Source organism: Passer domesticus, chromosome 1 (assembly GCF_036417665.1).
Source record: "Passer domesticus isolate bPasDom1 chromosome 1, bPasDom1.hap1, whole genome shotgun sequence".
NCBI lineage: Eukaryota > Metazoa > Chordata > Aves > Passeriformes > Passeridae > Passer > Passer domesticus.
In genome coordinates this window covers 72,936,321-72,963,759 of record NC_087474.1, presented here as the reverse complement: position 1 = coordinate 72,963,759, position 27,439 = coordinate 72,936,321, and the positions used below count along the sequence as shown (strand labels likewise).

Sequence of the window (27,439 nt, the reverse complement as noted above, 5' to 3'; positions counted from 1 at the left end):
TTAACCTAGCATCAGTGTTAAACCTGTTTCAGTCTGTCATTCTCTTGCTGAAAACGCTGTGTAACTCAAGGGTTTCTATTTGCTCCTTTAGCAAATCAATTATAATCTGCTGTGGCTCACAACTTAATTCCTGCAGCTGAAGGTGCACAGTTCTATTCTTCCACTGAAAATAAATGGGGAAAAAAAATTCACTGCCTTTTTATTTTTTCGTTGTATTGAATGTAACAAGAAGAGCCAGCTTGATAACACTGCACGCTAAACTCTCATAATTGTGCTCAGGGCAAGCAACAGACAATCAGAGCTCTTCACACAGACACAGAAACCTTCAGCCTTTTACCTAAGTGCAGCTGGTTTTGTGTGTTCTTACAGTGCTTTTCAGCAATGTCTTGGTTGCTGATAACCAATAACTGGACTGGTATCACTCCTGATTGCTCCTGGACTTCTGAAAAGATTTTGTGGGAATTAAAATAAAGAGTTTATTAATTCATGTTTCTTTAGGCCATCATGATGCTATAGTCTAAAAGATCCCTAGCTTTAAAGCTGCAGAATCCCTGGGAAGTTCAGGAACCTGACTCTGCAGTGACCTTTTCTGAAACAAAGGTCAGCGAGCCATAGGCAGACTTGCCAAGTCAACTGCTTTTCCCTGTGGACTAAAGCTTTGTGGTCTTATCCACAGATCTGGTTAGGAAACTTGGCCAAGCTACTGCTTTTTGTTGTCTGAGGCACAATATGTGTGTCAAATGAAGTTTCATACTAAGTGAGAGTGATTTCAGTAAATGGAAGTAAACTTTGTGTTGAAAGAGCTTAAAATCCATCCTGTAGCTCCATATATGTTATTTCCAATTTATTACAGTTTTAATGATTTCCTAGATTCATTCATAGAATGTGTTTTTGTACAAACCTCACTCCTATTTTCATGCTTGTTTTTTTGGTTTCTCAAAGTTGAGAGGGATGGAACTTATTTGGCACATTAGAGAATTATCTTCCAACTATTTGGATTAGCTTGGGATCAAAAAATACCTCATTACTGCTATTGACAGCTCATTATTGTTAACTCATTGTTTCCTATGCTAATGACCTTTTAAACATAGGGGTTTAATTCCTTTATTTTAGGAATACAAAATCTGGAGAGGCCATTACCAGTTATTTTAAATAGTTATAGAAATGTTTTGACATTTGGAGGTGGCTTGAGGTGGCAGATTTGCTTTGACAGTGTTGTGAGGCTTTTTAGTTTTGAATGAAGATTAAATTTGGACCATGAAAAATATGTGATCTTTCCCCTCTTTCTTCAAACTTCTGTCTTTGTGAGAAATGGACCTTAATACTGAAAAGTCTGTGAAAGCTGAAGATTTTACTGTATTGAATCTCTCGAGTATAATATTTTTCCTATTTTCCTTTATCTGTGTTTATTTGCATCTTAGATTAGGGTACCTGTTTAAGGCAAGAACTGCGTGTTCAGGTAGTATTAATCAGCCAGTATATCTATGGAGACAAATTCAGTAATTTTTTCCATTGATATTTTAGGAGGGGACTTTTACCCAGTACACTTTTGGTTAGATGCTCAGTTCTTCTAGGTCTCCAGACCTTACAGGAAACTCAGAGATCTGCTGGTTTATAGCCACTGCACATTTGACCCAGTGTCCATGCAGTTATTTCACTGAAATATGATCTGAAACTAGGAATGTGTATGCTGCTAAGGATTTAAAACTTAATTTATGTGACTGGTGTAGCAAAAATACATGCCAATCAAAAATAGCTTCTCTATTGAATATTTTTAGGTCATTGTCCAGTCATGCCCACACAGACTTTCTAACAGACCCAGAATTGAGACACTGCACACAGATATCAAACTGGGAAGTGGGAACTCTGAGGTGTTTATAGGGATCAGTGAATCGTGGACTGATATCAGTCAAATATGTTACCTCATGATTTTTTATTAACGTCAGAAACCTCAATCAAGATGATTATAGCAAACTTTGAATATGTCAAATTCCTGTGTGAGTCACAGATCAGATCCTGTGGATCAAAAGCCAGTGGCTGAACTTTGCACTGGGCTTTGTAAGAATAACTTGCACTTGAGAGTTCCAGCGATACCTGTTGCTGCTGCAGGGTCTGGGTTCAGATAGCTCCGCAGTGTTGCAGCTCAACACAAATACACTCACCTGGAATTTGTTACATGCTCTAAGGAATAGCTTGTCATCAAACCTGCATACCAGTAATTGTATATGCAGTGAATAAAGATAGATTGTTCCTGTCTATGGCAATAGGCAGGGGAATGAATATACATCACTTGGCTGTTCAGCTTTTTTATGATTCAGTTGGCTCAACTGACTCAAATAAACTTTTATGATAATTTTCTGATCAGGCTCCATCTGTTTCAGAAGGATGACAGATCTGAATTTGTACTCTGTCCTTTTGTATTACCAGGAGGACATAATTTGAGTCTGGCAGCACCATTGATTATTTTGGCCAGTGTTGTACCGGATGAGGTAGGATTGGCCATTACCAGCTCCATGAATGTGTTGTGACAGCAAACATTTGGTTTGCTCTACAAGTTGTAACTACTGACATGACACTTGTGGTGCTGTCCAAAAAAAAGGAAGGATAGTAGCGGTAGTGCATAAGATAATGCTCAAATTAATACAATCACTGTTTCAGTAATTGAGGTAATTGTTGGGCTTCGTTGCATGTCCCTGATCAGTTCAGAAATTCTGATGCAGCTTTATGAAGAAATGAAACTTTCTGTCATAATTTTGTTTATATGCCACAACTTTTTACATTTTTTTGCAACTTCTTAGCCCATCTTTTAAAAGTTATGGGTTTGCTATGACTAGTTATTCATTAAATGCCTGCTACTTTCATTTGTTTGAAGATAAGTCATTTAACAAATAGATGCACTGTATTGATTCACTGTCTTGGCTAGGTGGAAATGGCCATTAAGACTACAATAATTCCAGCTCAAATATGTCAAAATAACTTGTATAATCCACCCTTCTCTTTTTAATGAAAAAAAAAAAATCTGTTTTTTTCCTAGTGTTTTTTTTTTTTTAGCAACAGCCACAACAATATGCCACAAGATAAACTCAGTGAAGCTACACAAGAGCAAAACCTAGCCCGCAGACACTAAGTTTATTTGAAATTCATGCACACAGTCTTGTGAAGCTTTTGTGTTTGCAGCTTTGTGCCATTCCACCTGTGCTAGTTACCTGGCAAGCACATCTTAGGTGTTCCACATGCTGTCTGGCTCTCAGTCCACACACACATGCATGCACGTGTGTGTGTTCACACTGCAGTGAGCAGAAGTGACTAAACACAGCTGACACACTAAAAAAGTAGAAATGTTCAGGAAAAGGCTACATAGAAAAGACTTTTGACTTTTACCCAACTGTGTTTGGCTGTATGTGTGTAAGTGAAAAGAGGCAACTTTGTGTCAGCAGTAAAACGATTTGTTGATTAGAAGAAGATTACCAATATCTAAGAAATACATGTTGTATGCATAAAGTGGATGTGTTACACACATCTTTGGTATTCCACAGCATACATAAGATAAATTCTATATGCAATTATCTGATAATTTTTTACTATATTTGGTTAATTCTTTCATACCTTAGTATTTCATGATAGGGATTCAAGTCTGTGGCATCTGTTCTTAACTTAGAGTCTGTGGCCTTTAGAGAATTACAAACGTTCATTTGCAGGAGCTACATGGGAATACATATCACATGTAATGTGAACGTTTTACAGCATCCCCACTGTGCCAGCTCTACTAACTAGATGCTCACACTAGATTTACTAGTAGATTTGAAAATAACCAAATCAAAACTATATGTTCTCACCAAGCACTTGGAGATCACTGTGCACTTCCATTTGCCCTCTTAAAAGAACATTTAATTGGATTATGTACTTACAAAATTTCAGGTTATGAAAAGTATGGTGCTAAATGTTCCTTCCATTTTTTTTTTTCTTTAAAGAACTCTGTACTAGAGACACCACTTTTTGATATCATATCTGTCAACCTGGTAGTGAGTTAGCAGTAGAGTTACTGTTGATACAATACAGTCATAATTTATTGTGGTTTTATCTTGCTTTTGTGATTGTCTCTAGGAACTGTCTTTAGGCTTTAATTCAGTATTAATTAAATACTGAATCAGAGAGGCAAAGCTAGGCAATCACTGTCTTCGATTTCTATTTGAAAAACAACCAAAAAAAAAAGAGCAGAAAATCTTTTACATTGAGAAAATAACTCTACAGAAGCAAATTTACCTTAGGTGAGCTAGTTCTCTTTGCATCCCTTTACAAGCAAGAGAAAGAGGATCCTTCTGACAGTAATTCAGAGGATTTATGTGTCTGTCTCTTGACCACAGAACAGGACTAGGGAGATTTTTCTTGAGTGAAGTTAAGCCTGTGGGGATGACTCTCAATTTGCTTCTATTTTTCTGCTTTTCATCAGACTACAGTATTCAGTTCTAAAATGTAAGATAGAGAATCATAGGATTTGGCATTATCTGCTAATGCTTGTCTAATTAATAGCAGGAATAGGAGGATATATATATACTATTTGATTTTTTTTAAGAAGGAAAGTACTTAAACCCATTCTTGCCTTTTAACTTGATGCAGCCTAGATATAGAAAGTGATTCTGTGTTTTGTATACTGAATATGTAATCCCATTCTCATTTCTCACTGTCAAAGATATCTAGTGATCTCATGTGGAAAGTTCAGAGTGCTGTGTCATGGTCAGCAGATTTGGTTTCTTTGGAACTAGGCAACCCCAACTTTGTCTATTCCAAATAACAACATTTCTTATTAATAGGGTTCTTTTTAGAGTATTGATAGTACTTGGCTGGAATGGAGAACTATGTGTTCTAGGTGATGGTCCTAAACTAGGACACCTAGTTAATTGTGGAATTTGGTTCGCCTTTATTTCATGAACTGACTTGCAAATTCCTTCTCTTTGTACTAGAGAAACGTTTTGCAAGCAATAAAAACCATACTGGGAAGGAACCTGGGATTTTTGTTCTCTGGTCTGGTAACAATCTTATTTCTTGCAAAGATCTCACAGCTCTTATGACTTTTGAGGTGTTTATTAAAAATGTCTGCTAATGCACTTTATTAAATCCATGTAATATGAAGCAAGACCACAAGACCCAACACGAAGTTCTCTGGAGGTATCTGGAGAGCTCTCCATAATTTCACTGTGCTGTGGAGAACACCACGAGACCCTTTAAGAGGGAAACTGTTTTCAGACAGTATGAAAATGTTTGTGATTCTGCTAAAAACCTCTCTTCCGACCTCTCCTCTGCTTGAACTTGCCAATTCTATGGTTGCTTCTCTACTGACCATTGTAGTGACATAACTGGTTCTTAAAATCAAGCTGCAATCTCCTCTTAGTGTTTTTCAAGGCCTCATAATACAGTTCCTTTCTCACTCTAACAGTTTTAGAATGAGCACACAGATCCAGGAGTCCTTTTCCTCTTCCTGTGTGTCCTGATTTTGGCCAGTCGTTCTCCAGTTGGAATGAAACTGCAGCACTGTGCTATGAGGAGAGGAGAAGGGAAGAAGATGAGCAGAAGGTCCTTCCTCCACAGTGGTAGGGAAGGGTTCCTTTCTCAGACACCACCAAACATGTGCCTTGTTCTACAGCCTGGTGCAATATTTATAAATGGATTTTCTGAGTTCATGACCTATTTCAAAACAAGTTCCAGAAGCCAACACATTTTGTCCTGGCTCATCTGGGCACAGTGGGCACCTGTTGCACGAAGATTCCTCACCCAGGCCTCTCCCGTGGCTAAATCTGGGCTTCTGTCTGGATAAGAAAAGGTCTTGAATAAAAAGGAACAGCCCTGAGGGAATCACATAGAAACTTAAATGATATGCAGATAAGATCTTTGGGGTTTTAAAAATTATTATTATTTTCTGAGCATTCAAGTATGTTTATTCAAATGGCATTGTTAAAATCCAGTTAGGATTTCATAATGTCTAAGTGCCTCATACAACCAGATTCCATTTTACTTTTGCCCAGATGTGGAAAAAAAGGAAGACAAATAGCTTTGAAATTTAATTTAAAATTAGATGGCAATTAGACTTTCCTATAACCGTATAAGTCTGGGACAAAATTTTACAAACCATTCTACATGAAAGCATTACCTGCTTTCTAAAGTGCAAAAGAATGCATGAGAATCACCACCAGGTATGTCTAAACTGTCTCTTATGCAGTTAAGAGGAACCTGTGTATAAAGTTTTTTCTGGACCATGAAAGTCAAAGGATTCTCGTGTATACCAAACTATGTTTCTTAAAGATACATAGAGCACGTCAGTTCTAGAGGCTGCAGTCTGCAGGAGTAGTGTAAGGATTTTGGGATGCTGTTGGGCTAGTGATTCCAAATTGTAAGCTGAAATGACCTGAAATTTCTTCGAAATTTCAGAGGTGTTGCATACAGTGTGGGAGATCTGGTTCTTAGGGAAGGGAGAACCAAGATCTGTGGAACACCAAGAGGTGAGATTTGGTTTTCTGGTCATTGATGATTGTATTTTTACCACTTTGGTGATTTAGCACCATGCTCTCCTCCTCCTCTCAGCTTCCCAGCATTCACTAATAGCAAAAAATAAAAATTTCAGTTTGGTGCATGAAAATATCAAAAGTACTCAAATGAGATTCCTATTAGGGTAGAAATAGGCTTTGGAAATCTGCTGTCATCTCATCAGCCCACAGAAAACTCCAAAATACCGTATTCTGGGGGAGAGAATGGAAAATATCTAGAGCAACAAATGTGGCAGCTGGAAACAATTTTTTAAAAATTGGGTAGGCCAGTCATGTTATGAGGGGTAAGAGAGGCAGCTGGGAGATTTAAAAGAGAAGGCCTAGGAGCAGCTGAAAGGTGCCAGCAGTCTGTTAGCGAGAGCATCTGAGAGCTAAACGGCTGCATGTGATGAGAAAACATGCCAAAATGATAAGAAAAACAGCTGGAGAAAAACAAAATTTCAAAGGGATGGATATGCAAATTCTGCTGACTATTGAATCAGTAAATGAATTAGTTGGGCTTTTTTTTCCCTCTCTGCTCTCCTAAGTTCCTCTTGTTTTCACAGATCTTTCTCCAGAATCTGCAGGTGTCCTTTTCTGCTGCCTCTTCTTCCTCTTGACCTTTTGTTTCCTCCACAGAAAATCAATATTTACTGAACAATACTGTTCATTTGTTTGTAGCCTCTTAGGCCAATATTTTAACTGCTATTTGTCTGTTTCCTCACCTGCCTTTTATTCTGAATGTGAAAGCCTCTTGGTGGAACATAATTTTCTGTGAAGGAAATGCACATGTACCGGTTGATTTTAGTAGGCCCAAATGTCATTCTGGGTAGCAGCTGTAAGATTTAGATGGCTTTATATTAAAGAGGTCTAGCTGGAGGAGCTGGCAGGCTTGGCAGGCCTGGTGAGCTGCCTCTAGAATGTGGCAGGGTCTAAACCAAGTTTGTAGTAAGAACATGGTGACTTTGGAAAGTAAGCTTTAAAAACTGACAGATTTTCAAGGTTTAATGCTTTACACTTGCAAGTGTATTTTTGTATGTATTTTACCATATGTAGAATTTTCTGTTTGCTTTTATGTGATTACATATTTGAATCTAGTCGAGGTGTGTGCATCAGTGATGTAAAGACGTATGCCAATATCTGATACAATAGCATGTTCTTTACCTTTGTCTGCTGTTTTTCAGCTGTGAAAGCAAGAGACAGTATGTATGTACTTTTCCCCCATAGATCATAAGGAACAAAGAGCTTGTGTGAGAAAAAGAATACAGGAGAAGATCTTAATAGATTCCGTCCCATCAAAAACTGAAATACAGCAACATGAAAAGAGCAAACGTGCTGTCTAGCTTCTCTGAAGCTGTTTGCTAATGACCTCCAATGAACTAGAAAATGTTAGAGAGCACAGTGTCAGCTTGAAGCCTGAGAGAAGAAAAAATAGCAGACTGAGAATAGGATGCAAAGCATGTTAAAGAGAATGGAGATAGTTAATAATTATTTTACAACAACAAAGCCATAATTAGGCATCAGATTCTTGAGATCTTTCATGCTGCCTGAAGCACGCTGTTGTGTCCAGGAAGAGCAACAGCAGTTTTGAAGGGCATGAAAATAGACTCGTGGAGTAATAAAATAATAGAGCAAATTGAAAGGGGAGAGAGTATAAAACTGCATATTAAAATATACTAGAATGAACCTTTTTTAAAGACATCTGAATTATTACCACATATTGCTGAAATATAATTCATTATGCAGCTTATACAAAAAAAAATTTAATTAAAGAAAATAATATGTCAGGTCAAAGGATTACAATGCAATATGATAAAATACTAAATGAGACAGAAAGCACAGGAAGCACTTTCCTTTTCCAGTAATGGAAAGTTATGCTTGTCTGGCAAAGAGAAAAATACTTGGAGTGAGTTAAAAACATGTTCATAGTGCAAATTAATTGTTTTCAAAGAAAGCATTTAAATTAAGTTTTCAGTCACCTAAAAGCCTTTGATTGTGTCTTTTAAAATAAGATTTTTTTTAAGCCTTTGACATTATATACCTCAAACAGGAACAATTAACCAAAAGCATAAACTTGCAAGAAATTATGTGTTATAGATGTAGTGTTTCATGTTTTATACTTATATAAATTATTCTCTTGGAATAAGAAATTTCATCTTCACTTTTTTATTTTCTTCATGATTAGCAGCAGACCAGGCAATTCATTATTCTACATTCTGGTGTAAATACAGATGGCTTTTGCTTAAAAAAAAAAAAAGTAAATTGAGACATAAGCGCAGGTGCACATATCTGAAAAGAAGTGAGATAGTGGATTTGAGAAATAATGGGGGAGAAATAATGGGGGAGGCACAGCTAGGTTTTGTCAAGGCTTGTGGTAGTTGAAGTCACTCAGCCTTCTGCACATCCTGCTTTCCAGCCTGTAGCTTAAGAAGGTCTTTGTCAGTAGCTTCCACCACCTTGTGACTTAGGAGAGTCTCCCCTCAGGAAAGCTGCCCAGGGTCAAGTAGCTGTAGAATGTGAGAAAGGAGAATTCCAGTTGCTGAAGAAAAAAATGGTTTGGTCAATTATATTTTTATTAAAATGAGGAAGTCATGGAGAGACTGAATTTGCAGGATCTCCTGCAGCAAGAGCATGAACCTGTATATCCAGATAAGCTGCTGTGAGATCTACAAACTAGGGATGTGCTTAGGCAGCTCCATTTAAATGGATCACACTACGTCCATTTCATAGTTGGCATGGCTTCCACAAACTCTGCTCTTTGAGTGAGTGATCTTACTCAAAACATCATTTCTCAAACAATCCCAAGATGAGGTGCTTTCTACCATTCCTCAAAAATGAGAACATGTGAAATTTTACCACTGATGAATTGCTTCAAACTCTGGGACAAGAAACTGAGCATTGCTTAAATATTTCTTTTTCCCTTCCTCTCCTCTACACCAAGTCATTACCTGAAGAGAATCCTGCATCACAAACATGAACATGTTCCTGCCATTTCTTCTTTCCAGCACATCAAACTGAACAGCAGAATTGTTCTTCCACTAAACCCATACAGATGTTAAGAGTTGTTCCTGTTCTATACATTTGAGAACTGATCAGTGCCTGGTAGAACACAAAGCTGCTTGAAGGGTTTGCATGCTGCTTGCTCTTCTCTACAACAAGGCCCTCATAAGTTATTCTCTGGGGTAGCCAGACAGACTTGTAAATACCAATAATCTTCTGAATACCAGGATAAGTGAGCAGTGCAGTTAAATAGTTCTTTTCTTGAGATCATGGCTGAATTAGGAATTAAAAGTCAGTATCATGAGATCTTTTACCTGTGTGACTGATAGAACCTGAGACGTTGTAGATAAACCTGCTTAGATTGAAGAACATTCCACCAAGAAACAATTTCTTTTCATGTTGGCATATTTATGATTTTGTCCTCAGAGGTCAACAAATAGGCAATAACTGCCCTTGTTCTCATCCAGACAATCATACCATCTTCATAATCACATTAAACACCACAATGTTTTTGAGAATCCGTTAGAATCTTTTTGTGTTTGCAATTACTTGTACTTTCACCACCACCAAGCAGACTAGTTTTTGCCCCTTTGGAGCAAAACTTTCTGGTCTCCTGCAGTTCTCTCAGGGCATATTCATGCATTCCGTTTTCAGTCTGGGCCCTGGCTGGATATTAAGCTCATTTGATTGTGCCTAAACCTTGCTATTCTGTTCTCTTTGCAGCAGTGGCTGTGGCAGTCAGCATCCCAGCTGTCCTGCTGAAACAAGGGATCATTAATACAGCGCAGCCACATTTCAAATAAACTGTATCTTAAATGCAATAGAGACAGTGCCTGCTTCTGCCTAATACTGCCATTCCCTGCATTTAGGAAAGCCAGATTCCTTGAGGCTCCTCCACACATTATTTGTATCTCTGCCAACCTGTATTCTTAGAGAACTGCTGGCAAGCACCACTGCTGTTGTCGGGATCTGGCTAAGGCGCTCTGTATGTTTTTTTGCATTATATTGAAGACAAGACACAAGGTCTTCGAGGCTAGCTTCATTCTTGAAGTTCTAGTGGGCACCAAGACCTTCTTCCCCAGAAAGACACTACAGAGCTGCTTTCTTTGCCCTTTGACTGGCCTTTGCTAAGCTGAACTGATGCATCCAGGCAAAGAAAGCCTTTCAGCTGTGGTGTGCCCTTCTCAGGCACTCGCTCAGCTCACCCACTGCAGCCACGTCAGGGGCAGCTCCTCACTGACACCAGCCCTCTGTAGGCTGGTGGGCGCAATTCTGTTTTTCACACTCAGCTGCTGTTCTCAGAACTCTGTCTTAGATTCTGATTTCTTTTGGCAAGATCCCAGGTGTTGTTAGAGTAAACAGCCCTTCTTGATAAGGTCAGAGGAAAACCAGTTTCAAGACACAGTATTGTACATGGAACTGGTGACATTTACAGAAGAATAAAGCCTGGAGATCTCTTCACTCTCACTTAACATGAAAACCAGTATAAATGATGATGGCACTTAGGTTAGTGAAAGGATTCACTTTACAGAAAAGGAGAAAAGATTTTAGTTGATGAAGCAGTTCTCTAATGGAGAAAAAGCTAATACTGATGAAACTCAAGAAAGATTGATACATGAACTTACATACTGTGATGCCTAAGCCTTGGTTAATGAAGAACAGATTTTCTTTAAATAGTGCTCATAACATAAATTCATATGAAGGAATGCACACTACTCCATAACCATATATTGAAAAAGAAATTGTCAACATTCCTTATTCCACTAATGTGCTATTTACCATCTTCCAAGGCTAGAGCAAGAGCATACTGGACAAAGAGAGCAGCTCACTTTTAAGGTCCTTCATTGCTGTTGTGATGAAGAAATTACATTTTAATTGATAGTGTCTGTCACTTAAAAAAGCTTTGGCCATTATATGAAAAAAGCTTGTGTTTCAGCTTTGTTGTGCTTGGGTTGTTCTTCCCTGTGCTTACTTGTCTGCATAAAACAGTATGGTTAAACATGATGATATTAAAATTCTTTACCTAACCAAAATGATTCTGTGATTCCTAAATTGTCCACCTACCCTCAGTAAAAACAAGGTTTTCCTCCAGACTTCCATTATTTTTATCCACATTCAGAAATATTACTAGTGATCAAATTAGGAGATGAATTCCGGCAGTTTGAACAAGTAGCCAGGGAATCCCAATTTTTGGCAGCATCGTAGTATCCACAGCCTTGAGCAAGTAATCAGCCTTCCCTTTGTAGCAGTTGGAATATGCAGTGGTGTGTTTGTTGAAAGCCTTTCAATTCTACTGGTTCTTGTCAGGAAAAAACAAAAACAATCTACTCTTCTTACTTCTAAGTGCACAGATATTTTATTTTTAAGCAATTTATTATTTAAAAAAAATAGGGGGGGTTAATGTAAAATGTTTTTTAAATTATCCAGTTTTACTGTTATAGGAAACAATTTTGTTTACTGCGGGGTTTTATACTTTAGTTTATTTTTGTCATTACTACAAATCCAAAAAACATCAACAACAACAAAAATCCAAGTTTTTCACAGGGTGGCAAAATCCCTTACCTGATTGTTGGATAAAAATGTGTTCTATTCTTCAAGTGTGTTGTAAAGATTGATTCATGTCCTTGCAAGTGCAATGAAAAAACTCTTTAACAGCCTAATGACAGGTGATGGATTCACTGAGCTTTGCCTATGACCTGGCTCTGTCAGTGTTGGTATTTTGACATCTTTTCCTCAGGTTCAAATGGAGTCATCAAATTCAGAAGAAGATGAGCTTCACATAAAAAGAGCTATTTTGTAAGGACTTTTCCAGATTTTGTAAATTTTGAGGTGTAAGACAATGGGGTTTTCTTATTTTACCTAGTTTAAGTCTTAAGAAGGAAGTGACTGGGCAGCTGCAAGAGCCCTTGCCCTGTAAAGGAATGAGGAACGAATCGCCCACAACAGCCACATGTAGAGAACAGAGAAGAAGCAGGAGGCACTGTGAAGTCTGGTCCAAAAATTGACGTTAGGATGCTGAGCTGCAGATTATATGTATGTCAGAGACCTTTAACCAATTAATTTGGATAGCATCTTTTGACTTTCAGATGCTTGGTGATGAAACAGACTTTGGTGGATTCCTCCCTATTCCCAGACTGTTTAGGTCAAAAATTATGATAGTGTAAGCTAGCTGAAATTCATGACTTATCTCAGCAATATTGGCACATGGAACTGGGAAACATTCCAGAGCTAATTTTCTTTATGTTCAGAAAAGCTGATGTGTTCTATGTGATCACCTGAATGCAGTCATGGTTGTAGTTTTCTCCTTATTCTTTGACACTGTGTCAATCTTATTTTTTTCACATAATTTTACACTTCATTTTGGAAGGATAAAAGTATCTGCACAAAAGCCCCAAAGCCCAATCATCAGTCATAGTAAGCATTTTGTAAATTCACACATAACTATGTTATTTTTAAACATATGCAGGCTCTTTAGAACTGAAACATAGGTTCAAAATAGAATTATTTTTCTCACAAGCATAGCTAGGGAATTGCTCAGTTTAAAATGGGTAAGCATCTGATGAACAAGACTAAGAGGTGCTTTGAGTTGCATAATTATTTTCATCCTAATATAGTCCTTCTATATGTTTGAAAAAACCAAGAAAAATTAGAATCAATGAAGTCTAGCAATGCCAAGTTATGTTCACTGGTTAATAGGAAAATAACTATACTAGGAAAAAACTGCAATTCTAGGAGTCAGGTCATCAATGTAACCTTTCAAGGTATGACACCTTTTTTGGTCTACACATTCCTTAGCAATTACTAGTTTCAGCTTCTCCCTCCCTCTGCAAGAAACTCAGCACTGGTCACTTTTCAGTATAGAAACTCTTTTGACGGTTTTGGAAACTCAACTGGAAATTTCATTGTGAGCAGTTTTTTGCATATATGCCATCTCTCAAGTAAAATGCTAACATTTTTTCTGAGTATTCACATATTTCATAATTATGTGCTGCTATTTCTCAGTTATTTTATTTTGGTCCTGGTAATGTGAACTGTTGGCATTTCATGTATGTGAGATGTTACTGAGGTGTATTTTATGTACAAAGGTCTGTTCAGCTACTCATTTATCAAAAGCAAGCATTAGTGTTCATGTTATGTGCCCAAAGCTAAGTTTGCTAGTGGAGCTCACACATTTACATTTTTGCTGACCATATTTATTCTGTCAAGTTAGAGCCAGCATGCAATTGACCTTTATAAACTGAGTCATAAACTTTTATTCTGTTCCCATTGTGGCTTACCACAAGATAGACCCCTCCAGGGCAGCAAGCATTCCCCTTCACACCTCTCCCTGGGGGTGTCTGTCACCTCCAGGCAGAGGCAGGGGAAGTCCCAAGGACATTGTCAGGGGTGTGCAGCAGTAGGAAAGGATGCTGTCTTCACTCTGTGTCTAAGGGAAGGTTAGTGTGCCATCAGTGCTCAGCCTTTCTCTCAGAGGGACTTCTGATTTTGATTCCTACTTGATACTATGTCTTCTAGGCAAACCCCTTGGAGCAAGACCAGGCTAAGGAAATAGAAGAACAGAGTAGAAAATGGCATTTGTCGTTTCCTGCTCACCTCCCTGCTGGGTATTTATACGCTTCTTAGCAGAAAGAGCACTACAGTGTGCTCTGCAAGGTCGAAGATCTTAAGGTCAGATTGCAAAAGGCAGCTCAGCAACACTTCTCAGCAGCCAGGCTTGAAACACTTGTTAAGATCCATGACAGCATCAGGCCAGGATGTTAGTGAATGTTCCAGTTCTGGAGTTTCATAATTGTCCATGGTGAAATGAAGTCTGACCTCAAGACCAGGAAAAATCTTTTCTATCGCTTCAATTTCACTACTCCCTTCTTTTGCAGATGAAAAAGACTCTTTTTGTGGATGAAAGAGCAGCTCAAATTCTGCAGTCAAGCTTGTGCTTCTGCTGAAGTCACAGTAAGTGACAGCTGCAGTGATGAATTTCTGTATGAAGCTTGTATGAACATCCCCCCATTCTTCAAAGAACTGGCTAACACTGCCATGCATTTCACACAGCCTTCTTTCAGATATCAGGTCCTTTTGGTCATTAGTGGCTTGGACTGCCACTGAAATGTTAAGTAGTCCTCAAGACTACAAATCCATCATCAGCTGGATCTGAGCAGCTACGTCACTGCTTCCCAGTTCAATTACTATATGCAAAAAGGTGTCCTGACCTTTAGCTTTTTAGTAACTTTGCTTGTAGGAGATTACATGGAAAGCTTTGCTTGTAGGAAGGGTTCAAGGACCAAAAAACTGCCAGGTGTTGAAGGAGATTGATTCAGGGACTTCTTGAGGAAGCTCAGTCCACATAAACCCATTAGACCTGATGGGTTGTGCCCAAGGGTGTTGTCATTCTGAAGCTGCTTACTATCATCACTGAAAGATCATGGAGACCGGGGACGTCTTCTGTGCCTGCAGAAAAGCAGGTCATGCACCTATCTTCAGAAAAAGGGCATGCAGGACAATCTAAAGAAATACTGAACAATCATGGAACAAGCCATCTTGGCAGTATTTCCAGGCACATGAAGGGGAATGTGGTGATTTGTAACAGCCAGCATGAATTTACAAGGGTAAATTACACCAGACCAACTTAATTGTCTCTTGTGATGAGGTCACTTCATCTGTCAAAGGGGGGAAAGTAGACAATGTTGTCTACCTTGAGTTTAGCAAGGCTTTCCATGTAATCTCCCACAGAATCCTTGTATCCAATTTCAAATGGATAATTAGGCAAAAACCTAACTGAATCATTGGTCAAAAGGGCTTATGCTCTGTCTCCACTGGTTACAGTGGAGTTTCTTTGGCATCTGGCTGGTCTGATACTTCGATGAATAACTTGGAGGAAGAGATGGGATGCACTACAGTCAGGTCTGTGGACTGATGATACTTAATGTAAGGTGTACTTGACATGGCCTGCCATTCAGAGACATCTATACTTGCCAGAGGACTAGGCCAACAGGAACATCATGAAGTTCAGTCAGGACAAATGGAGCACTCTATCTCAGGTGGACTAACCCCCATGGCTTGGTTAGCTGCTTTGCTGAAAAGGACATGGGAGGCTTGGGGCAGGCTGCACAGGAGTCAGTGGTAAACTCTGGCAGGAGTGAAAGTGCATCAGGCTGTATCAACAGGAGCACAGATGGCAGATCAAGGAGACTGATTATTCCGTTTTACTCAGCGCTCACTAGACCACAGCTGGTGTAGTGGGTCCAGTCTAGAGGCTCCCAGTACATGACAGCTGCTGGCAGACTTGAACGACTCCACTGAAGGGTCAGCATGAGAATTGTGAGGAAAGGGTGAGGAATTGGGGTTTGTTCAGCCTATGGAAGAGAACAGCAATTTTACAGTTCCTAAGAAAAGATTACCAAGAAGATAGGGCTGGGCTTTCTGCCAAACAATGAGACTACGGCTGTAATGAGCAGGGGAGGTGCTGGTTAGATAGAAGGGAGAAAAAAAAAGACACAACAGGAATAATTAGGTAGTGGAATAGATTACCCAGTGTTGTGCAGTCTCCACATGGGGATTTTTTAAGACCTGACTGGACAAAGACATAAGGGACCTCAGACCTTCCGAAGTCCCTTCCCTTCTGAATTACTTTATGACAAACCTCAGAAGGGATCCCCTCCACCTCCTCAACAGAATCTCCTCAACAGAGTTCCCATCAATCTGTGTATTTGAAGTCAGTGTACATGCTGCTATTCACCCCACAGACCAGGAAAACTGTATAAACGCTTGCCCTTCTAGTTTTAACTAAACAAGATATAAGACAGTTTGGGCAAGAACAACACTAGACAGGATGAGACAATATTTTTTTATTGTTTTAATACGAGTGAATAGATTAAGAGATCTGAAATGTTGTAAAGCAATATACATACTGAATAAATAATATGCACAGGAGAGTCATGTCTACATTGTAACACTGGCTAGTATTCAGAATACTTCAAATAAATCCAGTGACATTGGATAAAGTCCATAAAAATGCTATCCTGTCTTCCCTTGTATGAAATTGTTCAAGTATAAAAAAAATCCAATACAGTGTAAAATATTAAATTCCATTTCAGTCAAGAATAAAAATTGCAAGTATTGTAGTTTCACAGGACAATGTAAAGCAGCATTTTCTAGCAAAGGGAAAAATAGTCAGTCTACATACAGATGAGTGAGAAAACGGCACTAATGTATTTGAGAGGTCTACATGAATAACTAGTAGAGGGAAAAAGAATGAACTAGCAATATTTTATGTAAAAACCTAAAAAAGTGTTAATTTGAGAGTACCCTCATACAGTGCACATACTGAATTTAAATAAATCCAAGTCAACATCCTTAGTTAATTAGGTTAATATTTAATATGCTACATCTAAGCCTACTAAATAATTTATACCATGAGATGAATACATAATTTTACAGTGTCACATCTAAAGTCGCTTTCTTTAGAGCGCAGCATAGTAAAACTTTCAAAATAAATATTTCTTTTTAAATAGCATAACAATTAAGGCACAGTATAAATCACATACCATTAACCCTTCAGGAACTGCAGTCTTGGTAACAAAAAGTTGTCTTGTGTACTGTATGTTTGCTAATAAATACTTTAAATATAATCCTGAAATAGATATTAAAATTGTACAAATGGTTTCAGAAAAGAAAATTCCCTTAAAACAGTTCTTAAAAGGTTTTAGTTCATTAGGCTTCTTCCTGCCTTTATTCACAAGTTACGAATAGATGCAATAAATAGAAAGAGAAGGCTGTTGTAGTAAAGGGCTGATCCTATTTTAGAATCAGAATAGCTGACACCAGCAGTTAAAGTTTCCCAAAAGTGAAACGGGATGGGGCGAGGGATTAGGATGTGACAAGCTCATCACATGAGCACGAGTGATGTGTTCTGTCCAGAACTGTCTGTGTTATTGATTGTCTCTACAGCTGTTGCACCCCTTACTTCCACATCACTTGCTCCATAGTTCCACTCATCCAGAGGACAGAGAAGAAAATAACTTTGGTGCCTGTCCGCCATCTTACTAGCCGGCCATCTTCCTTGGGTTGTTCGGTGCCCGTCAGTGAGACAGTGACAAGGTCCTGTCTCACAAAGACAACTTCTGAAAGCTAGAAAGGACAATCAGTGCTTTAAGCTCGTTTCCTCTTAAATGGATAAAGGTTACATATTGCTGACTCAAGTTTTTTCCCTGGTTCAAACTTTTCAGATACCATTTTCTTACTTATAAAAGGCAGTTTTGCTTCCCTGATACTGTAGAAAGTACATCTTTGCTTTTTTTTTTTGGTTCTTTTTTGTTTGTTTGAAAATATGAAGTCCCATTGCTACTCCTGCCACTCTTTCATGACAGTACAGTATTTTTCCCCCCATTTTCTTCTGGCTTGATACTTGAAACTAGACATGCCGCACTACCCTTCCCCTCTAGCAACAAGATTTGGATGCATACTGTATGAAGACAGTGGAATAAAAATCTTTAGTTTCGCAACAGCATCGCTTTCCTTAAAGCTCCTTAGTTACTACGAATTGTCTCTGTTAACTACATCTACTGGAAGGCCGAGAAGAGGAGGAGAGAGCTGGCCAGCTTCCTTCGGCAGTCCGTCTGCTATTGCATGCGGTCTGTCTGCAGCTGTTGGGGCTGGTACTGGCCGAAAGCCGCCGCGGCCGTGCCGGGCGCTGCTGCGGCGAGGGGCTGCTGCACGGCGTAGCCGTAGCCCCCGGCCGCCACGTAGCCGGCGGCGGCGGCGGCGGGCGAGGCGGCGTACGGGTACTGCTCGTAGGCGGCCGCCGCCGCCGCCGCCGAGTACTGCGCGTACGCCGCTCCCGTGTAGTCGATGTAGGGCGTGGTGGAAGCAGCGGCCGCCGCGGGCTGCACGTGGGGAATTACCACTCCGGGCTGCACAAAAGCCTGTGGATAGACATAGTGAGCGGGTATCCTGTTGAAAGATGGGAGAGGGAGTTAGAGTCGGTAGGCGAGCCAGCGCCTAAGTGTCATATCCATACTCCGAACTAAAACAAACTCAATTTAGTTGTTGTTATGTGCATAGGGTTGCCACAATAACTTGACTCGATGGACCAATTATCAGTTCACTGGCCCGAAGAGATGCATCGCTCCAAAGCACAGCGTTGTAGCCGAGTTAAGTCAGGGTGCTCAGTGTTCCTTGAGGATAATAACTTTAATGTCATTCAAATCTTTAGAAGGACCAGCATTACTGTCATTAAGACAACTCGGAAGGACTATGCTTGATTAGCCCATTGAAAAATTGCAGTACTTGTTTTTCAAATCACCTGTAAGTCATTTTTATTACCCCTCTTCTCTCTTAACTATTTGACTCTTAGTAAAATTACTTCCTGCAATACTTTTATTATTAGTAACTGAGCAGTTTGACAGCATCACTATAATGAGTTCAACAACAGCCAATAAGGCAACAAAATTATTGAACTCTGACTTTATGTCAAGTCTTCCCAGGGAAGTGTGTTAAAGAGCGTATTGTGGCAACCCTACTTAAGTTGCTATGCAGACTCAGCACACATTAATTTCTCTGCAACCTCAGTCACCCTTATTAAAAATAAGGAAAAAACCAACACAGGCGACAAAGGAGTTTAAATAGAGTTCACAAGTGTGGTAAACACAGCAAGAATCACACTTTCCAAACGAACGATAGTGCAGCTCACTCCGTCACAAGAGGCCATTGAGGGGAAGCTACATAGATGCTATTAAAATCCATAACAGTGACTCCTAAGTACATGTGCATCACACTTTTATAAAAGTTCGTAAGGACACAAGAGTCAAACCTGTTTGATTATCAGGTCACTGATGTCCTGTTTTGTGCCAGCTTGTTTATTTCTATGCAAGACATACAGCATAGAGTTTTTTGGGAGGTGGGCATAAGATTAAGTCTAAATAGATCTGGTGCTTAACAAAAGCAAAACAACCCACAAATTTACAGTTTAAGAAAGAACCATTCTGAATACATGAGTAAACACTTTCCCATCTTGTCCAAGTCGCATAATTTGCTTTCTTGGCTTGTTTACTTAGCCCTTTAGTTTTAAAAACTGGTAATATCCATGCCTTAGCACACAAGTGTACATACATGTTAATCTCATTGTTGGATTTTATAATATAATATGATTTAAAAAAAATACTCTGTATAATTCTCATTTTACACTCATAACCCTGTCTTGCATCTGGATTTCCAAAGAGAAGTCCTTCATACATGTAACTCCTTCCCAGCCAGTGAATCTCTATAAATGCATGAAATACTTCTTGTACAGATTCACTGCTATTACACACTGAACTTTCTTTACCTTTACAGACACGTCTAAAGACTACACCAACCCTTGAACACACTTTAGGCACAGATGAAAACTGTAGTAGTAAGAAGTGTCCTCTGTTCTCCAAATTCAAGATTTCATGGAAAGGTTTGTGGGGGATTTTTTGTTTCATTTTTAAAATAGCTTTAAGGTGGTCAACAAGGAAACATTTGCAATCAGAGGGGACACTGTCAACTGGAATCATAGCAAACGTAGTTTAAAAAAGTGATAGACTTTAAAACAGCTTAGTTTTCTTTTTCAGAAAAGAAGAGCTCAGTTGCTTGAATAGGAGTATTAGCAGAGAGAAATGTTCAGTTGTCATGTTTAAGACATGAACACCACAATCATAAAAACCCAACATGTAAATTAAATTCATTTCCTATTGTGGGAAGGGGAAAAAAAAAGAGTGACAAATAGGGAGGGATTGGGAAGGGAAAGAAAACAAAACAAAACCATAAGTTGGGTTTTTAACACTCACCTAATTTATGAAGTGATTAGCCAGAAGTGCATTTGAAGCATACTTAAGCTGGCTCTGTGCATTTAAATACACATCATTACCTGAGCTCTCCATATGGATGAGCATAAGCAAGCATTTTGTATTGGTCACCAACCAAGTACAATTCTAATAAACATTACACCATATTTCTTAAGCATTTAGGGAAGAAGTATAAAAACAAATCTGAAGTCACAGAGAGCCTCTTTTGCATCACAAAGAGTCCATTCAACACCACATCAAAGGAATCTTTACATTCAACACTTATGGAAGAGAGTAATTCTAACAGAAGAGACAGTGTGTTGCCTGAACTGCTGAACTGATGTTACTAGGATTTTCTGAAGACACTTGGACACTCGGCCATATCCTTGAAAAAGACAGAAAGATACATGTGCTTCCACTTAAGCTCTTGTGACTTGGTTTATTTAAGCCAAGAAACTAACAGGTGGTGAAGTTATGAAACATTATCTGTTTGCCACATCTTACCCTACAATAAACATAAACCCTGTGCAGGCTCCTCTCCACCGTGCCATTTAACACATGGTGATTGACAGCATAAGCTGCACTGGGGCTATTTTTGATCATCTGTCATGCTACAACTGTTTTCAGTCAAGTAAAATGGCTTTATATGGCCAAAGTAAATTTCTACCTACTGCACAGGCCAGGACACGAAGATCTCAGCCATTCAGAACCCAACTGCTTTTCATGCTCTGCCAGGTCAAAAGCTGAAAAAGCAATTCCCAGTTACCCTAGAAATCCTTACTATCCTTAATTTTAAATAAAAGCTGCTGCTTTACTTTTCAGAGTGTTAGTGTGAGAAATTGAGAGGATTTAAACTCTCTTTCCTGGCAGTAGTTTTTATATTGGAACGTGTATTTACTGTTTTATGCTTTTGCAATAAAGGAAAATAGAAGCCATATTTAACTGTAGCAGTAACTGTAGCTTTGAGATACTCAAAATTCAATGACCTACATCCCTGCCACATGCCTTAAGACTTTCTTTGTTGTTGTAACAAAAGATTTATGTTTAACTAAAGACCTCCAAAATAATCCTATAGGCAACAATAAAGTGAATGATAATTTCAAAGGAAAGAAGACTTTTGAGACTAATGCGGAGAGCTGTGGCATACAGAAATTCAGCAGGCGTAGTGCATCTTTAACTCTCAGCATTACGTTCTCAAAAAATTAGATATTTAACTTTAAACAAAATGTTTTGCTTTGGCCCTTGCATGGCATTGTTTGCTTTTGTAAGCATAATTAAACAGTAGGTTTTCACCAATGAACAGCTCTCCTTTTAACAGAAATAGGTTGCATAAACATTAAACATACAAGACCCTTACTATGTTTCCTTTTATCTGATAACCACTAAGAGGACGTAACAGCAGGCTAACTTCTGACTGTTCCAGCTTCATTCCCTCTTTTCAGACTATCTGTAGTCTAGTATTATACAGGTCTTTTGATCAAAAACTCAAGAGGGGGCTTTTCCTTCTCTCTTAAGAAAGGCAGATTTGCCTAAATCTTGGAAGATATCAAGCAGGTCGTATCAGCTAACCATTTGATAATGGGCTTAATAACTTTGGATTTAACTCTGGTCTTACTGAAGACAGTGGGTATGTTTTCATTTTGATATAAGTACAGGTTTTAGACAGAAAATAAAAAAATCTCCACACCAGTTATGTCCTTCAGCAATACCTCTGAATAATCCTGATTTTTCCCACCAATATTAAAGTCAAAATTACATTAGCAAAATAAGAAAAGTTGTCCTGGGAAGCAAAGTCATCTTCCCCCTCCATAAATTAATGTTGAATTCAGAGATAGTATTTTAATAAACAATCCTGAAAACAAAGTTGTGTAAATAACCAATCCTGTGATCAAACAGCTTTCTATGAAACACACCAACAGTAAGACAGATGCTGAATGTAAAAAGCAGGAAGAAATGTTATTCTGCAGCACTGAATAAAAAAATTCCCTGCATTTTAAGTGCATCATGCGTTGAAGCTAATCTAGTTTCTGTCTTCCTCCACCACAACAGTGTTGTACTTATTAAGTCTGAATATTGAACTTCTGCATCTTCTCAGTAAAAGTAATGTAACATAATCAGATTATTTTAAATTTATTATTTGATAGATGTGAAACCTTATGTTGTGGATGTTCTATCTCTGAAAGTGTTCACAGCCAGGCTGGATGGAGCTCTGAGCAACATGGTCTAGGGAAAGGTGTCCTTGTCCATGGCAGGGGTTGGAACAACATGATCTGGAAGGTCCCTTCCAACCCAGGCCATTCTATGATTCTGTGATTCTAAAACACAGCTGACCATACCAAAATATTGCAGCACCTCACTAACTTGCACTGTGAGGGAAAAAACCCAAAACTCAACCACAAAACCTCAAAGCTTTTGTGTATGGATTAGCTGAGTATTGGCACTGAATCACCACTACAGCCTGCTTCACACAACGTATAAGGGAAGTGTACTTCCAAAGTGCAACTGCCCAGGAAGAAAAAAGGCTTTAGGGTGACCATGTATTTCAGTGCAAACCACACAGCAAAAGTGAACTCTTCAACAGAAAGATATTCAAATAAGCACTGAAACATCCCCTCTTACTGTCAATGAAGTGAATGAACATGTTCATTCATCCTAATGAATGCTGTTCTCCTTAATCTGAACTACATACTTTAGATAAAGGTACAGGTCACTGGAAATTCTGAGGAGGAAGACGGATTGGTAATCTCTGTTGTTTACAAATAGTAAAAGAACTGCAACAGCCAAGGATAGATGAAAAATTACCAATTTCATACATACATGACTCTGCAACCAACATTCTTTCAAATTTATGGGCAATGCATTAGAAATCCAACCTTATGCAGCTTGCTGGAAGGATTTCCCTGACTTAAACATGGTTTATGTCATCTATTGTTGGCTTTGGGTAAGGAAAGCAAGAAAGACTTCTACATTTGCAGAGTCCTTTAAGCAAGGGACTGCCACAGATCCTCCTCTTCTGTTGTGCTCAGCAAATACTCAGTCTCTCCACAGTGATCCCTGCACAATTCAGTAGTTCCCTTTTCAACAAGTGTTTTAACAGCTCTGGAGAGGAGGTGTTCTGCCTCCTGTCTACCTTAGTGCAGGCATCATAAACTGATCACTGCATACACACTGTCATCTCACAATTCAAAGAAGCAAGCAAAATACAGTAGAGGATAATCATAACAAGGTAAAAAAAAGGCAAAAAGTTTTTGCAGCCTCTTCACTCTTGGAAGAATCAAGACGCTCTTTTAAAATTACATGGAGTTTCTAGGAAAAACTTTTTCCTGTGGTTTTCACGATAGGAACTGTTTCCTTCCATTCTGACAAATCAAATTACTGAGAAGCTGTTGTTGCTTAATAACAGATAAGTATGATAATCTAAAGCCATTCTAACCAAATAAACAAAATACATTTGTGACTCATTTTCCCTACTTTCTTGTTAGCTTATGCATTAATTAGCAAAATGCACTATTTCGCAACGAGTTTCTCAGTCACTGTGCATTAGTGAAGTGACACTACGGAAAGCTTAAAGCAGACTTCATCTCCTAATGAAATGCCTATAAAAAGCGAGAGTTAGTTCCACTTAGGAATAGTTTATACTCAAATTCAGGAGAAATGCACTACATATTAAAGACAGTTTGAAGAAAAAATTCCCTCAAATTAGAAAGCCCAAATGGACGCACATCGTTAATAAGGAGCTTCACACCCTTCCCAAGAACAAACCTCCCAAAAATTATGAACATGCAAGCAATATGTTGATTTACTTAAAAATCAAGAAGTCACACAATTCAGCACTCACTACAAAATATGGTTAAAAAAGTCACAGGCTACAGCTTGAAAGCAAGGAAAAAAAAGGCCCTTTGCTCCCCATGGCAAAGTCACTCCTCAACAACAAAACCAAAATTAAAAAAGATCCCCCCCAAAAAACTTTCACTACAGCTCTTTCAATTAAATAAAAGCACACAGTTTAGCTATCAACACCACTTCATTACTGTAATAAATAAAAAAAAAAAAGCACACGGAGGTCTATTGACTATATGAAAAAACATACATGCATCGTTAATCACCATTTTAGCTTGTGTTTGAGTCTACTGGTTACAGAGTTTAATTCCAAACAGAACTATTCCACCTCTTATCATCATATCCTTCTGATCAGTTATCTTAACTGTAAACGATCCCTGTCAGATTAGAAAGAGATAAATAACATTGAGTCAAGCTGAAAAAAGAGAAATGGGGCACAGCAATCTTGCATCAAGTCATACCTCCTTGTTTTATCATAGGGTCATGTGGGACTGGACTGCTTAGTCGGAAGGGCCACGTACCACACAACTTGACTCAGCTGCGGCATTTAGAACATGACCGACAAGGTGAGCGCATTTATGAGTATACATTTATAAATCTGAGAGCTTCGACATTGCTGGCCAGCTTTAAGGATGCTACTGAAAGAGGCCTTCAACGATCATACTTTTTCTTTCCTTTTTTTTTAAAAAAGATTTTTTTCCTCCCCTGTTTGAGGTCCCATTGAGACTTACCCGAAAGGCCTCTGTATGAGAGCTGGATGAAGCTGCTGGACACCAAAGGCAAAACCTACCAACAAAAACACATCACATTCTCTGTATGGGTGTTTTGTGGCCACTTATTTATGCTATATATACACACACACAAAAAAACTCGCAGAGTAAGAGCCTTTACTAACAGCCTGCAGTAACAACAGGTGAAAGGCTGTAGAACCAAAAATTAGAAAGCAAAATATATCAGTCCATACACACACACAGAGAACTTAAACCAGTAAAGTATACGCTTTCCTAGAGATGTTTAGGAAAATGACTTTTTCTAAACAAGTACAGGGGTTTAGTGCACATTTTACCTGGTGCTCCATTTGGATCCCTAACTTTAGCATCTGAATGACTGTATGATACTTTCCATTCATCAGTGTATTTCTGCAATTTCTACAGACTTAAAATTTAAGTCACCCCTACTCATCAGGACTTAGCACAGGCGGTCAAATCCCAACTTCATTTCTGTTCTCCAGACACCCTAGCATAAACCTTGTCTTTCCTTGGCGGGCACTTAATTACTCGCACAAGTGTTCGTCAAGCTAAACACAGGGGAATTCAGAATGACCTCCTTTAGAGCACAAATGTGCACACACTCCACGCTCCTCTCACTCTTGCTGCAAAGCAGCATAGCAGCATTCTGGGAAGTGGCTAGGACATCAAGATGTGGTCTTAGGAAAAGCCACTTCATTTTAAAATCTGCATAATAGCTCCCATCTGCTTGAGAAGTTTGTATTAAGATATTGTTTGTGTTAATAAGACCGCACACATTGGAAGCGATTCACTCCTAGGCCAATCTTACCCTGCAACGATACTGTAAATGGTCAGCGCCACCACATTCCCAGCAGCAGGAATAACCAATGAAGTGTTTGAGCTGTGCAAGTCTTCCTGGGGAACTCCAGATATTTTATCTCTGATCGCTTTTGTTTTTTAAATAAGGCACATGTGCAAAATAGCCAGAAAATTACTACATGCTTCATTTAAAAATCAAAACCAAAGCACGCCCAACTGTGTGCGTGCTTCAGGAAGGTGGAGGGCAGCACTACCTTTTTTTGAAGTTTTAGTCTCTTCAGAAACCTGAGGTACGGAGAGAAAAGCCATTCAGGGCTGCTTCCTCACCTGGCTGCATTATCCGCGGCTTGGCACCCAGGTACGCCAGGTTCACGTTGGCTTTCCTGCCATCGATGATGGGGTTGGGGTCCTTACAAGCCCTTTCAGCAGCAGCTCTGTCAGCCATGGTGACCTTAACGGGCGATGCCGCGCATTAGATCCCGTTCCGCGGGGAAGGAGAAGCCTCCCTCCCACAGCAGCGACCCGGCCGTACCCGCGGGCGGGCCGAGGGGCCCCCGGCCGGACCCCGGCCCCGGCCCGCCCGCCGAGCGGAGCGGAGCGGGGCGCCGGGAGCCGCGGCGGGCGCAGGGCGGAGGGCGCGGGCCGAGCTCGGCCGCCGGCAGATAAACCCCGCAGCGCCCGTATCAGCGAGCAACAGGCGCGCCGGCGGGGCGCGGGGAATTGGGCAATTCCCCCCCTCAATCTCCTTATTCAGTAATTCCCCCCGCCCCCCCCCCCCCCCGCCTCTATCCAAACTCCCCAGCAGGGCAAGAGAAAAATAAAAATTAAAAAAGAATTAAAAAAGAAAGAGGAGAGAAAAGCAAAAAGGCGGACGCCCCTGCCGGCCCCGCGCTCTCACAGCGGCCCCCGCGGAAGTTTCCCCGCATCCCCCCCACCGCAGCCGCCCCCGCCCGGCCCCGCGCCCCGGCACTTACAAAGCCGTATCCCCGGGACTTGCCCGTCTGCCGGTCGGTGATGACCACCGCCTCCTCGATGTCCCCGAAGACCTCGAAGTACTTGCGCAGGCTGGAGTCGGTGGTGTGGTAGGGCAAGCCCCCGACGAAGATCTTGGTGTAAGTGGTGTCCTTCTGCGTCGTGTGCATCTTCAGCCCGGCCCTGCGCGCCGCGCCGCGCTCTGCACCCACGCGTGGCCGCCGGGGCGTGCGGGTCCTGGGCGGCGAGACCCGCTTCCAGACTCAGCCCCGCTCCTTTTTTCCTTTTAATTTTTTTTCCTCTCTCCTCTCTTCCCCCGCCCCCCGTTTTCCCCCCGCCACCCAGCTACAATGCAATTCCCTTCTGCCTCTGCAGACCCAGCTTCCTCCTCCTTCAAGAGCGGAGCCTCGCAGCCTCGGGCGGTTTTGAGGTAGGTACCGGCAAAAGGAGGAGGGGAGGCCGGGCAGCAGCCAGCCTGGCGGCCGTAGTGCTGGAAACGAGCAGAAACAGCAGCTGGAAGAGGAGTGCAGGGCCTGGGCTCTAACAACCGAGTGGCCTTCCCCCTAAAAGCCACCGGGTCGGTCACTCTCGGTTCCTCCTCCTGGCAGGGGCGGGGACGGCGGCGGGGCGGACCCCGCGCTCGGCCGCGGCGCGGCCGGGGCTGACACTCAGCTGTCGGCGGCAGCTGGGTGCCCCCCGTGCGGCGGCAGCCGGGCCTCGGGGCCGCCCGGCAAAGGGGCGGCCTCAGAGGTGCCCCTCGGGG

At 40.3% G+C, this 27,439-nt stretch overlaps 1 protein-coding gene across 1 annotated transcript; it reads right to left on the bottom strand.

Annotated features, from left to right (window-relative positions):
• Positions 1 to 16,345: 16,345 nt before the first annotated feature.
• Positions 16,346 to 27,284, bottom strand: RBM24 (RNA binding motif protein 24). The gene is made up of 4 exons (XM_064424133.1): positions 26,679 to 27,284; positions 26,032 to 26,155; positions 24,889 to 24,943; positions 16,346 to 18,464 (listed from the first exon to the last, which is right to left on the bottom strand). The coding sequence occupies exons 1-4, from the start codon at positions 26,844 to 26,846 to the stop codon at positions 18,134 to 18,136; spliced, it is 678 nt and encodes a 225-aa protein (XP_064280203.1). The 5' UTR covers positions 26,847 to 27,284; the 3' UTR covers positions 16,346 to 18,133.
• Between the last annotated feature and the right edge of the window lie 155 nt (positions 27,285 to 27,439).

Excerpts from the sequence above, each read along its gene's own strand:
- RBM24 (XM_064424133.1), bottom strand. The coding sequence starts at position 26,846 with ATGCACACGACGCAGAAGGACACCACTTACACCAAGATCTTCGTCGGG. Across the intron at positions 26,156-26,678 it reads AGTCCCGGGGATACGGCTTT|GTCACCATGGCTGACAGAGC; the intron begins GTAAGTGCCGGG and ends TCGCCCGTTAAG. Across the intron at positions 24,944-26,031 it reads GCCGCGGATAATGCAGCCAG|GTTTTGCCTTTGGTGTCCAG; the intron begins GTGAGGAAGCAG and ends TTTTGTTGGTAG.